General features: G+C 34.0%; 1 protein-coding gene across 1 annotated transcript in view; it reads right to left on the bottom strand.

The window, feature by feature from the left end:
- CFAP47 (cilia and flagella associated protein 47) overlaps positions 1-12,963 on the bottom strand; it is a 423,199-nt gene that overhangs the window by 68,922 nt on the left and 341,314 nt on the right. The window contains exons 56-57 of the mRNA XM_070502678.1: positions 9,780-9,936; positions 7,266-7,364 (exon numbers count right to left, since the gene is read on the bottom strand). Of these exons, the coding sequence (XP_070358779.1) occupies positions 7,266-7,364; positions 9,780-9,936 (256 nt within the window). The remainder of the gene's footprint in view (positions 1-7,265; positions 7,365-9,779; positions 9,937-12,963) is intronic.

Raw genomic sequence — 12,963 nt, 5'->3', positions numbered from 1 at the left:
ATAAAGTATGTGTGTATGAATATATTAACTATCTCATTAATATATCCATCAATTGATAGACTAATAATATTGAATATATTAAACATTTAATATATTCAGTTATGCATCACTATATTATATATTTCCATATAAATTAACTTATAAATAACTGATTTATATTGGTTATAATAATTAATAAATAATGCATCATTTATATATTAATTACATTAATGGTATTTTTTTTCAGTGGGAAAGAGCTGGTTTATTTCACAAATGATACAATCGAAACTTGCTATCTAGCTAAAGGAAAAACAAACAGGAAATTTCACATACCAAATATAAATTCCAGATGAATTGCATATTTAAATTTTTTTTTCTGCTTTATCTCCCCAAACCCCCCTGTACACAGTTGTATATCTTAGTTGCACATCCTTCTAGTTCTGGGATGAGGGACGCCACCTCAATGTGGCCTGACGAGCAGTGCCATGTCTCTGCCCAGGATCCGAACCCTGGGCCGCCGCAGTGGAGCGCGCGAACTTAACTACTCGGCCACGGAGCCGGCCCCTAAATATTTTTTAAAACTGTAAAAGTCTTGGAAAAATTTTAGTAGTCTATTTTCACGTTTGAAGGAGAAAACCTTTCTAACCAAGACAGGTGACTCAGAGGATATAAAAGACAGGACCATTCTACTATACAATTGGAAAAAACTTATGGGAAAAATTCTATAATCAAACACAATAAACAAATAATAGATTGGAAGAAATATCTCTCAGAGAGATATCAAAAATGTTTTTTTTCTTCTTCTCCTCAAAGCCCCCAAGTACATGGTTGTATATTCTAGTTGTAGGTCCTTCTGGTTGTGCTATGTGGGATGCTGCCTCAGCATGGCCTGATGAGTGGTGCCATGTCCGTGCCCAAGATCCGAACCCGTGAAACCCTGGGCCACCAAAGCAGAGCGTGCGAACTTAAACACTCGGCCACGGGGCCAGCCCCTAAAAATGTTTTTTAATGGATAATATGAAAAAGTGTTACAAATTAATGGCAGATAAGAAAACAACCTAATATCACATGAAATGGGCAAAAATTATGAAAATATGATTTACAAAAAGCCAATTATGAACAGCAATGTTAGATCTGCAAGTTCTGTTTCCTGGGACCCAAAAGATTTCTTGTATCAGCCAATTAAATGGCTTCATGTTGACAATAGAGACATTAATTCGAAAAGAAGAAAGGGTAATGTTACCTAATATTTATTGATCTACCTATATATCTGTATTTAAATAAAGCTAAAATAGAATGCTGAAATTTTTAAAAGTTACATGAAAATGACACTAACTAAAATTATATCCAGTTAGTATTAATTACATGTAGAAAATTATGTGAAAAAATAAAGGTTTGATGTTTTAAAGAAAAAATAAATTTAAGTGGAATAGAGCAACATGGTTAAATATATCTTCCCTATATGCTTTTCTGCCAGGAATCTTTATCAGACCAGAAGTAGGATTCCCTAATATTGTGATTACTCTGATGACAACAACCTAAATTGAGGCTCTAAATCTTTTCTTTTAAATTAAAGATAAAATTTAATGAGCACTTACAGAAATTATTAACATTGTGTAAAATGTTTTGAATAGCGTGCTAATCCTTTTACCACTGCATCATGGAATATCAAGAGTGCTAAAGTGATATAATAGTCATTATATAATAATACTTTTAATTATATTAATCTTTCTCATGAAAATGACTAAAGATTTTCTACTCTTGACCAGAGAAAATAAATTTTATTTATTTATTGTATTGAGGTCACATTGGTTTATAACAGTGTGTAAATTTCATGTGTACATCATTATATTTTGGCTTCTCTATAGACTGCATTGTGTTCACCACCAAAAGTCTAGTTTCCATCCATCATCATACATATGTGCCCTTCTACCCCTTTCGTGCTCCCTCCACCCTCTACCCCTCTGCTAACCACCAATCTGCTCTCCGTATCTCTGTGTTTGGAAAATTGTTATTTTAAGCAAAGCCTTCATGTTATCTACTAAGCAATAAGAGAAAATATGATAAAGTAAGCTGTTATGTTTAATCAGTAATAAAATATTAAGTATAAATAATCATAAAAGTAGTTTGTATTATGTGACAACAAATTGTATATTTTCTGTTGCTCTAATATCACAAAAAAGAATGAGATATCCTGTTAATACTATCGCTATTTTTAAAAGGTGCTCTAAAATGGTTTTGAGCATGATTTGTCCATTAGAACACATGCAAAAAATATGCAAAAATAAAATTTAAACATTTCTGAAGCACAAAGTTGATGAATTAGTGAAAATAGATAAAATCGACAGTGATACAAAGATTCAATATCACAGAAATGTCATTTCTTCCTACGTGTATAAAGTTATAATTTAAAATAATCCCAATAAATACTCTATCAAGTTTTCTCTGGAGGTAGTCAAGTTTATTATAAGGTTCATATAGATAAAGAGACAGGGAAGAAGAGCCAGTAAAACCCTGAAAAGGAAAAGTAATGTGGGAGAGCTATCCCACATTAAGAGCAGTTTTGGCTCTTAAAGACAGAGATCAGTGGAATAGTAGAGATAATCCAGAAAGAACCCAAGTACATATGGCAGTGTAGTCCATGATAAGGTTGGCATATCAAATCAGTGGGGATAAGATGGGTTTTTAAATAAATCTTGGAGAAATAGCCATTTGGATAAATAGATGGAAGGAAATACCATGTTCTTAGATTGAAAGACTCAGTAACAATATTTCTAAAATGCCAGCTGTCCCCAAATCAATGTATAGTTTCAATACAATTTAAATAAAAGTCCTAGCAGTGGTGTGTGTGTGTGTCTATGTATCTGTGCATCTGTTTGTGTTTGGAAATTAACTAGCTAATTCTAAAATTCTTAGGAAAGTGCAAAGGATCTAGAATAACTAAGAAAATCTTGAAAGAGAGGAAAACTTGGAAGGATTTATGTTACAACATATCAAGACTTGCCATATAGCTATAATAGTTAAAACAGTATGGTATTGGTGCAAGAATAGACTCATAGAAATACTGTCACCAGATTCGGAAGAAGTGTCACTGCAATTCAGTGAAGGAAAGGATAGCCTTTTCTATAAATGGTACTAGGACAATATGGTCTACATAATGAATAAAATGAACCTTGACTCCTATGCCGCACCATATTTAAAATTATTGAGCTATGTTTCAGGAAAATTAAACAATAATGCTTCTAGTAAAAAGAGGAATATATCTTCGTGACTCTATGCTCCAAGTTATTGAGATTATTGCCAGTATACAGTACCTAGATATCAACTCTCTGGGGGAGTTGCCTTCAGCCGAAGAGAGAAGAGAGTCACCTGACCAAGGTCTAACTCCTTTCCTGGGGCAGAGTGCATTTACTGATGGATTGATGTGGGCAGTGGTCGGGAGCGGGGGGAATGAAGGTATAAAATCCTGGCCTCCTTATTCCAAATTGGGGCAACTCGAAGAGCTGTCCTAGTTTCAGTGCTTGCCACGGTGTGAGCTGATACCTCTGCCCCCAGCTTCTCCCTCTGCTCAGTCTTGCTTCATTCTCTTCTTTCCTCAGGGGTGTTGGTCCTGAGAGGACTCCCTAATAAACTTCCTGCATACTCACTTCCTTCTCGGAGACAGCTTCCCAGCAAAACTGTTTTGCAATAATGATACTTAAGATACTTCTGAGTGAAACTTGGACAGATATTTTAAAGTTTTATTTCATCATTTATTAATTGATATTTTATAGCTATCTTCTGTTTATCACAGTATTGTGTAGTTGGGCAAGAACCCAAGCCCTACATTCAAACCCAAGCTCCAGCATGTATTGTCTATGTGATTTGGGGCATAGCTCCTATATGTCTCAGTATACTCCTCTCTCACATAGGGGTATTAATAGACTCTATCACATAGGGTTGATGTGAGGACTAAATCAATTAATATTTGTAAAGTGCTTAAAATTGTTCCTGGCACAGAGTACAGTGCTATTGCTCATGGGAAGTGACACTGGTTTCCATTAAAATACTATTAAGTAAATTATTATATAAATGAGACAAAAGTATGCCAAAATTTGTGAAAGTGGTATATGAAAAACTGAAATTTGATGATTTTTTAAATGGAAATGTTGAATAAGAGTAGAATACATAAAGGATTAGGGATATCAAAAGGAAGAACAAGGTTGGGTTATTTTAAAAATATAGATACAGACATAAATATAGATATTTACAAAGTTGGATACTTTTAAAATATAGCTATCTATATAGAAATAGATATCTACTGTTCTGTAAGAAATCCTTTTCTAGAAAACTGGTATTCACCAAGAAAACAAGACTATTTCATCAATTAGTAACTGATGAAAATTAAAATCATTTGTCTAGTAATTGTTTTACCTAGGGAAAAAACCAGATTTCAGAAGAAGAATAACTATTACGTATTTCTTTGTTCATTTTTCAGAAATACATTTGCTGGCATGTACTGGCAGTGTTAGGTCTTGTTTCTTATAAAACCGAAGACAATCAGGAACCCATCGTTGCATTTTCCTATCTTCACCTATACAAACAATACTAATAACCAATTCTTGTGTATAATTTTAGTGTTTAGAAATTTCTTCAGACACACAAGTACATTTGTTCTTCCTAAAAATATCCTGTTAGGTAAAACTGATTTTCATTTTTTTTATAATGTCCAAAATGGGGTCTAGAGGGGTCAGAAACTACCTCAAGCTAACACAACTTTTCCATGTTACGGTCAAAACCAGAACACAGATTCTCCGACTACAAGTCTAATGCCCAGGCCCTGCAGCTTGGCTCCCTTCCTAAAGTCTCATCTTATACAGATGCACATTTGTAAAGTAGCACCTTATTCCCTAGTGCTACAGTATGATATATAACAATGCTAATCCTCCTCCCACCATTTTTTTAAATATCACAATCAGAGGACCCAGGAAAATGTTACAGCTAAGATTTTTTCCTCAAAGGTTTAATCTTGATTTTGCTTCAGTGACATTGGATTATTTCCTAGTGAAAGAGAAAAAGAACACTGCAAGTCTTATAAATGTATAAGCTTTGCAGAAGGATGTCTTCTGAGATTACAATTCATCTATACTCTTGTCTCATTCTTGGTTACTTGGCCTAATTAGATGTGTAGACAAGAATGAGCTTCAAAATGAAAACCTGGCAGGTTAAGATTCTTCACTGACAGGAAGACCTTTTTCCCCCTTCCTGTCTAGCTCCTGTCACCCATTTTGAGAGAAAGATAAGAAAAAGAACAGTGAGCTTGTTAAAAACAAAATGATGCATCTAGTTATCTATAGCATAGAATGGAATTCATTCTAAGGAAGAAAAGTTCCAGAAAAAAATATTTCCTTGGAGGAATAAAATGTCTTTCCAATGTAAAAAAATAGTGTCAATGGCTAGAGTTGTAGTGTTGGCCAATACCATAATATATAGAGATCCAATTTTATTAAAGGATTTCATAAATGCAAAAGAACTTGAAATTTCAGGAAGAAGTTAATATAAGGAATTTTTGCAGAAATTAGTTTTATCCATGTCTTTTTGTCACATATAGACCAAAATGTTGGTAAAGTCAGGTTGAGACTAGGATGATGCAGAGAAAAGCTTATCATGGAATGAAACAGCAGCATTCGTATCTGAGGTACACATACTAGTCTGGCCAGCTGTCACTTGGTCTCCTTTTAATGGCTAGCACTTAACTGAATTGAACTGAAGGCACTGTCACATTATACGGCAAATTGGAGGATACAAGTTTAGAACCCCTCTGCTGAATCAGTTCATCTGAGAGCACATTTATAAAGGTATGTTTCTTGGCCAGATATATGTTCAAAAAAATATAGCATTTCCTCCCTATGGAAATACACACGGCATTAGAAGAAAAAGTCCTAGGAAAACTTGTCATAAAGAAACTTTTGTTTAAGCTGGTATTTCACAAATTTATTTGAGCACAGAACTTAGTTTTTCTTTTTGTTAACATCATACCTATTTCCATTCCTTGAAATTAATATTCCACTCTACACATTTAGGTAAACACTGGTCAAGAACAGAGCCTCAAATATTCACCAAGGAAATGTTGCACTTAGATGTAGAAAGACTTAGTTTTAAGGTTACGAATGCTTTATATAGTATATGAGATTATCCCTAGAGGTAATTTTTACAATATGGTCAATGAATCCCAAAGTCCCTAAAAACGCCAAAATCAGTGTAAGAAATAGAGCTCCCATGTCCATTTACTCTTAATGTTTATGTTCCCCAGATCATCAGGACCATCCCTAACACTAATATTATACCATGCAAGAATATCAGAGCAAACAAGAAGTTTCTAGAAAGTAAAAAGAAACCCCTTTGGAGATTTTATTATATGGAACAGCAGGGAGTACACGTTGAACTGTTGACCCACTGCACGGGCAGAGTGTGCATTGCTTATTGTAAAGACAAGTCACGGCAGGGACTAGAGAAATCAATAAGGAATCCACCAGAAAACTGGATTAAATTTGAAAAACAGTTGAAGACAGTAAGAACAATATAAATTATAATTAAGATCGATGAGATTTAGGATGCTGACATAAATGACTACAGTAAATATAAAAGAAAGTCATGAACCCATTTGTATTGGGATGTTAGTAGTGGTTACTGATTTCAGTTAGTATTTTTGTATTAATTATGTTAAGATAATTCGTAGTTTATATTTACCATAACCATTATGATTAGTTTTTTGTAATTAAAACAAACATTATTTTAAGAAAATTCATATTTTTTAAATCTTCATTATTTCTTATGCCTTAGAGTTTTTCCTACTCATCAACATGCAGATGGGATGATTCATATACAGTACAAATAGATAGACATGCTGCAATAAATTTTCAGGGAATCATTAGCTTTGCAAAGATACAATTATTTTTCATAAGTGTGAGTAGCTTTAGTACACTAGTTATTTTAAATTTTCCAAAATCTTCTCTGACTCATATACTTATGCATCAAGTGGTATGACATTTAATCATTCAAAATCTCAAAGATAAAATATTTTGCAAGTTGTACTTGTGTGTTATGGAATGAAAAACAGTGCAGATGTAATGAATATACATAAAGTTATACCATCCATATTTTTCTATCAATTTACGAAAATTTGTCAAAATTTTTAAATTGTATATCTAATTTTTATTAAATATTTATTAAGACAACATATATTTCATAATCTCTGAAATGTGATAGCAGATAGAATGACAGAATATAAGGTAGAAATCCTGTACCTTGTGTCCGACTCAAACCACCAATCTTGAACGCAGAAGTCTTATTGAGGAAGCTCTCCCAGTAATCGTCAATGTTGAGATGTCTGGGCCTTTCCCGACCTAAGGAAAATATAAAGAGATATTACACTTCAACGTCACATTCAAGAGGAAAATATCAGTGGAGACTGAAACAGAATCAAAACTTTCCTCGAATGGGAAATTTCTCAGATTATTTTTCAAAGTATATTTTAAGATGACATTTAAATGGCACTTCTGAAGAACATATCCAACACTACAAATGGTTTTCTCTAGAACATTCAAAAACTACTATAAAATCAGCCCATAAATTCTTGGAATTTTAATTTAAACTACTCAAATAACAGATATTACGTAGACCCTGTTTGAGCCTGCTATCTAAAATTGGATTATACTGGTTAATATTTACATATGCAGAAATATACATTTATGCAATGTTAACAATAATTTAAACCAATAAATACAAAGTCAATCAATTATCCAAAACATACTGGCTACATAACAGGTATTTGCTTTTAGTGCTACCACGTATAAAAGATAAAAATCTCTGTTAGTACAAACATTTATACTTTTAAGTATATTGAACTAAATATCAGCTGACAGTGTCCTTGGAAAGGAGTGGGAGTGCATAATGTTACAATCCTTATGAAGGGGATTTTTGTAACATATAGTAAAATGGTATATATATTTACTGCTTTACTCATCAATACCAATTGTAGAAATACACCTTAAATATACACCTCAAACAGGAAACCATATGCATACAAGGGCATTATTTGTACAGCAATATGCATGGGGCATTATGTATCCAGCAAATTATTACAAATTATGAAAAGGTCCATGTCCTGGTGGCTAGTTGTATATAAACAAGATACAGCAAAAAATTGAGGTACTAAAATGTCATAAAAATCAATGGGAAAGGTGTCCATTAACTATTTTACTGGGATTCCAGACATATTGTTAGGTAGTTAGCAAGGTGAAAAAGAAATTATATAGTATTCTACCTTTGTGTGAGATAGAGGATGAAATAGGACAATGTGTGCATATATGCATTTATTCATATACACTCATTTTTGCAAAAACAAACACAGTATGGATAAATTGGAATCAAGTGAAGATGGTCACCTATACAGTTGGTTGAGAATGTGGTGGATTGTGTAGACACGGAAATGGGATTTCTTTAAGTAGAACTTTGTATACAGCTTTGAGTTTTGAACAATATGTGTCTCAGAAATTCAAAAATAAAACTAAATTTAAAAAGTTTGAAAAAGCAAACCTTAAAACTGAATTTAAATAAAAAAATAAGGGCTCCATCTTTGTACAGACTGACAACAAAACTACACAGAGTGAAGAATTAATTAAAGAATATTTTGGCCACAGTTCTCTGATTTTTCTACTGCAGTGCAACATATTCTAGGAGGAAAAAGCAACTGCAAGATAGCTTGAACTTTATTTAGTAGTTTTTGGTTCCTTTTTGTTTTCTCCTCTTTTTTTGTAGTTGTGAGAATATAGTAATTTTGAAAATATGAGGGCTGCATGGCTGTGATAGAGCAAATGAGTACTGAATTGATGAGTTGGGAACCAGCTTTTTCATGGGGGAGAAGGGAAAGTGAGGTAAATTGAAGAGATTAAGGAGAATGCTACTAGTGAATGCTTACAAGGTTCAGGAAAATTGGTAATGTTTGTGATATGCTCCTGATGGCAGCATGAATTGCAATGATATAACCATTCTGGAGAGTAAGTTGGTTTTTATATCAAAAATCTTAACATATATATTCCTTTTAGCCGAACAATTGAACTATATAAAATGGATCACAGTAGTAGTAATTTTAGTAGAAGTAGAAATAATAGCTTAAAAAGATAAAATTAGTAACATCCAATATTAGATTTAAAATGTGTTTCAGAAAACTCATAATGAGTTGATTTTTATTTCAGACTCACACTATTCAGTCATTAAATAAAAAGTGATCAAAAACTCCACACGGTCTAATTTAAAAACATGGGTCTTCAATATGACAGGAAAAAGAGAACAAGCTTGGTTAGCACCCAAATTTAATCCAAATATGCTATTTATAAAGAAAAGGGGGAAAGGAAACAAAGTCAGAACACTAGAATTTCTATAAACTTGTAAGGAATAAGCATTGGCATATTTGAATAATATCATAAGAATCTTACATAAGAATCTTACATAAGAATCCGTAAATCAACTAATTTACATATTTGGCTTTACAGATGAAATTGGAAGAACTTGACTTAGTAGATAGATTTCTACTTTCTGATTCTGGCTCCACCATTTACGAGCTGTGATTTCAGCCAAGATACTTCATCCCTCCCACCTTATGTTTTCTCCTTTATAAAATAATACTGTTGAGCTAATGGGTCTCTAAAGCTAAAATGCCTTGATTCTATGACACGATAGATGATATGATAATCTATGATAAAATAAGTTTGATTAATAATTACAAAATAACATATGAAAACATAAGAAAAACAACTTACTTGTTAGTATGATATCAACTAAAACATGTTCCTTGGTGGGATTGTGGAAACGTATAAATGTAGATGAATGAAGATTAAGGTACGTGGTTATTCTTTCTATGTTTAGAGGCCGAGGGACTAGCCCTATTCCAGAGAGGCAGAATCTCCATTCTTCAAACTGTTTCAAGACAAACACTCATAACATACATGTCCTAATTGTACACAGTCAATTTGCAACCCTTAATAAATGTACTACACATAAAATTACACAGGTAAGATAAGTTTCATTGTTAATATTTAACATGTACTGTTTTATCACTCCTTTCTTTTCCAAATTCCTTTTGATTTTATTGAAAAATCAATGTGGTTTTACACTGAAAAGAAGAGGGCAAAAGACCGATATTCAAATATTAAACATATTTCAATGCATACAAGTTTATTTATAGCAAGATAAAAAAGAAATCTCAAGGAAAACCTTGCATTTCTGCTTAAGGTTTTTAAGAAAATCAATTTGTCTAACAAACTGGGTACTAAACACTGCATGAAGTTTCTAAAATCTTAGGGTGAATTTCAAAAGAAATCCAGAAAGTTATCACATGAAGGCAAAGAAGGTGAGGCACAGGTTGAAGTCCTATTAATAAGAGCACAACTGCGTGCCATATTATTTATCCCCATCATCTAGTACAGTGCATGTGCTGTTATCACGTGATGTGAACGAATGACTTGAAAATGATGTGAAGGAGATTGAATGTGCCCATTGTTCTTATCTGGGTTTCATAAGCCTGCATGGCTCTGTTTGAAATTGTTCTCTGTATTCATCTAGAATAAAAGTCCCCTGAGAGAACAACAGACTGTGACTCAGTTCTGCACTGAACACTTTGCTAATGTTATAGATGAATGAAGAGGTCATTCAATAAAAACTGACAAACAATAGGGGCCCGCGCAGTGGCGCAACGGTTAAGTTCGCACGTTCTGCTTCGGCGGCCCGGGGTTCTCCGGTTCGGATCCCGGGTGTGGACATGGCACCACTTGGCAAGCCATGCTGTGGTAGGCGTCCCACATATAAAGTAGAGGAAGATGGGCACAGATGCTAGCTTGGGGCTGGTCTGCCTCAGTAGGAGGAGGAGGATTGGCGACTGATGTTAGCTCAGGGCTAATCTTCCTCAAAAAAAAAAAAAAAAACCCACCAATAACCTAGTTTATAATCTCTCAAATTGTATAGGTGTTTCCAATCCTAAATCCCAATAAAAAGAGAGGAACTTGCTTTAAGATTGTTTCACAGTAGGATGGGTGGTGACAGGAAATCCAAAAAATGCTGTCTCTGAGTAGGGAGGATTAGAGGCAAGTTTTATCTGCATATTATGTTCAAGTGACTGTATTGCTTTTAGTTAGAGATTCTACTAGCATAAAATAAATTCACTGTTTTCACTTATGATGTCTTCACTTGATTACATGTAATTGACTGAAATCAAGCATCAGGGTTCAATTAAATTGACAACTGTTTTACGTAAATTATTTACTTTTTGGCTACTTAACAAAATAAATCCTGAATGACAGAAATCAGGTTACTTTAAACCATTGGGAATGAGCCAAACTACAAAAACAAGGTTATGTTTTCATATTTTGCCAAGTGGCCTGGAATACTGGAGCTCCTAAATGAAGCCACATGCCACCATCATTGAACACTAGCATGCAACAAGTGCCCTGGCATTACTTAAACTATGCACCTGGTTCAGAGAGGGAAATTAGAAAGCATCCCAGTGAACGTGTACATTAAAAATAAAGTAACGTTTTTAGTCTGTCTTTATCTCAAACTTCTTTGAAAGGAGACACAGTAAAACCATTAAAGATCCTATCCAATGTTTCTGAAAGATAAAAGAAGTGGAGGTAAAAGACAGTAAATTTGGCTTGCACACTGAGCAGAGCTCAAGGGCATTAGAGCTTGCTAAGAACGAACAGTTTTCCATAGACACAGGCTGCAAGGATCATAGACTCACGCTGGGTAATAAAACCACTCTGATTTTACATCTTCTTCCTTCACTTTTGCTATTCCGACCTTTAGATGCAGCGAATCACACAATCAAGTATGAATGAAATAGAGTGGCAACTGTTTGAAAATAAAAAGGAAACAACTGAAAACCGAGAAAGAAAATCTCAGAACATAATGTTTGATACCAAAGAGAAGGCCTGATTATCACATTTGCTGCTTACTATTGTTCCTCTTCTGTTATGCAGTAACACAGTCTCATTTAGAGACTAGAATTAGGAATTTATTATATTTGCAGTTGTGATGTCCTAACCAAATTAATCTCAGGATTCAAAATCTGCAGCAACAACTAGCCTAAAGTTGGATTTTTACAATGCGGAGCTGCTCTTCACATGGATCCAAACCAGAAACAGGTGAAACAAATAATAAACCATAGCCATTTCCTTAAGTTCAGCAAAGAGTCACATTCAGAAACAGTTAAAACTTATCCTATAAGCATTGTCATTGCTAGATTTTAGATTAGTCAGCTACTCAGTTGTGTGTGTCACTTCAGACATATTTATCAGTGAAATCAAGAGAAGGACAGAAGCCTGTGTGTTTTTCCCTAATAGCTACAAGTAATCGCAAGCTCTTAGACTTAGAAAAGTAAACCCTGAACTTTTATTTTAAAAAATATTTTCCTTAGGGGCTGGCCCCGTGGCCGAGTGGTTGAGTTTGCGTGCTCTGCTGCAGGCGGCCCAGTGTTTCGTTGGTTGGAATCCTGGGCACGGACATGGCACTGCTCATCAAGCCACGCTGAGGCAGCGTCCCACATGTCACAACTAGAAGGACCCACAACGAAGACTATACAACTATGTACTGGGGGGCTTTGGGGAGAAAAAGGAAAAAAATAAAATCTTTAAAAAAAAATATTTTCCTTAGATGCCTACACATATATAATGTATACTGTATTTTCAAAAGTTCATTTAATTAATACTTTAGGATAAACTCATTTTGCTTGCAAAGGATGTTGACTGGATAAATTAAACAAAAAAAGGAAGACCCAAATGATTCAGAAATGAAAAAGAAAGAAAAAATAAAGGCAAAAAAAGAAAAGCAAGAAAAATCACAAAGGTTGAAGGGCTCTGGACTCCGTAGCTGAAAGGATGAATTCTCAAGTTAAGTCTAACCACAGATGAAAGCTTGGAGATTTGTTCCAACTTGGAAGCAGATGTTCAG

The sequence above is a fragment of the Equus asinus genome, chromosome X (genome assembly GCF_041296235.1).
Source record: "Equus asinus isolate D_3611 breed Donkey chromosome X, EquAss-T2T_v2, whole genome shotgun sequence".
Classification (NCBI taxonomy): Eukaryota; Metazoa; Chordata; class Mammalia; order Perissodactyla; family Equidae; genus Equus; species Equus asinus.
Note: the sequence above shows the minus strand (reverse complement) of the source record. Positions and strands in the feature narration are given on the sequence as shown.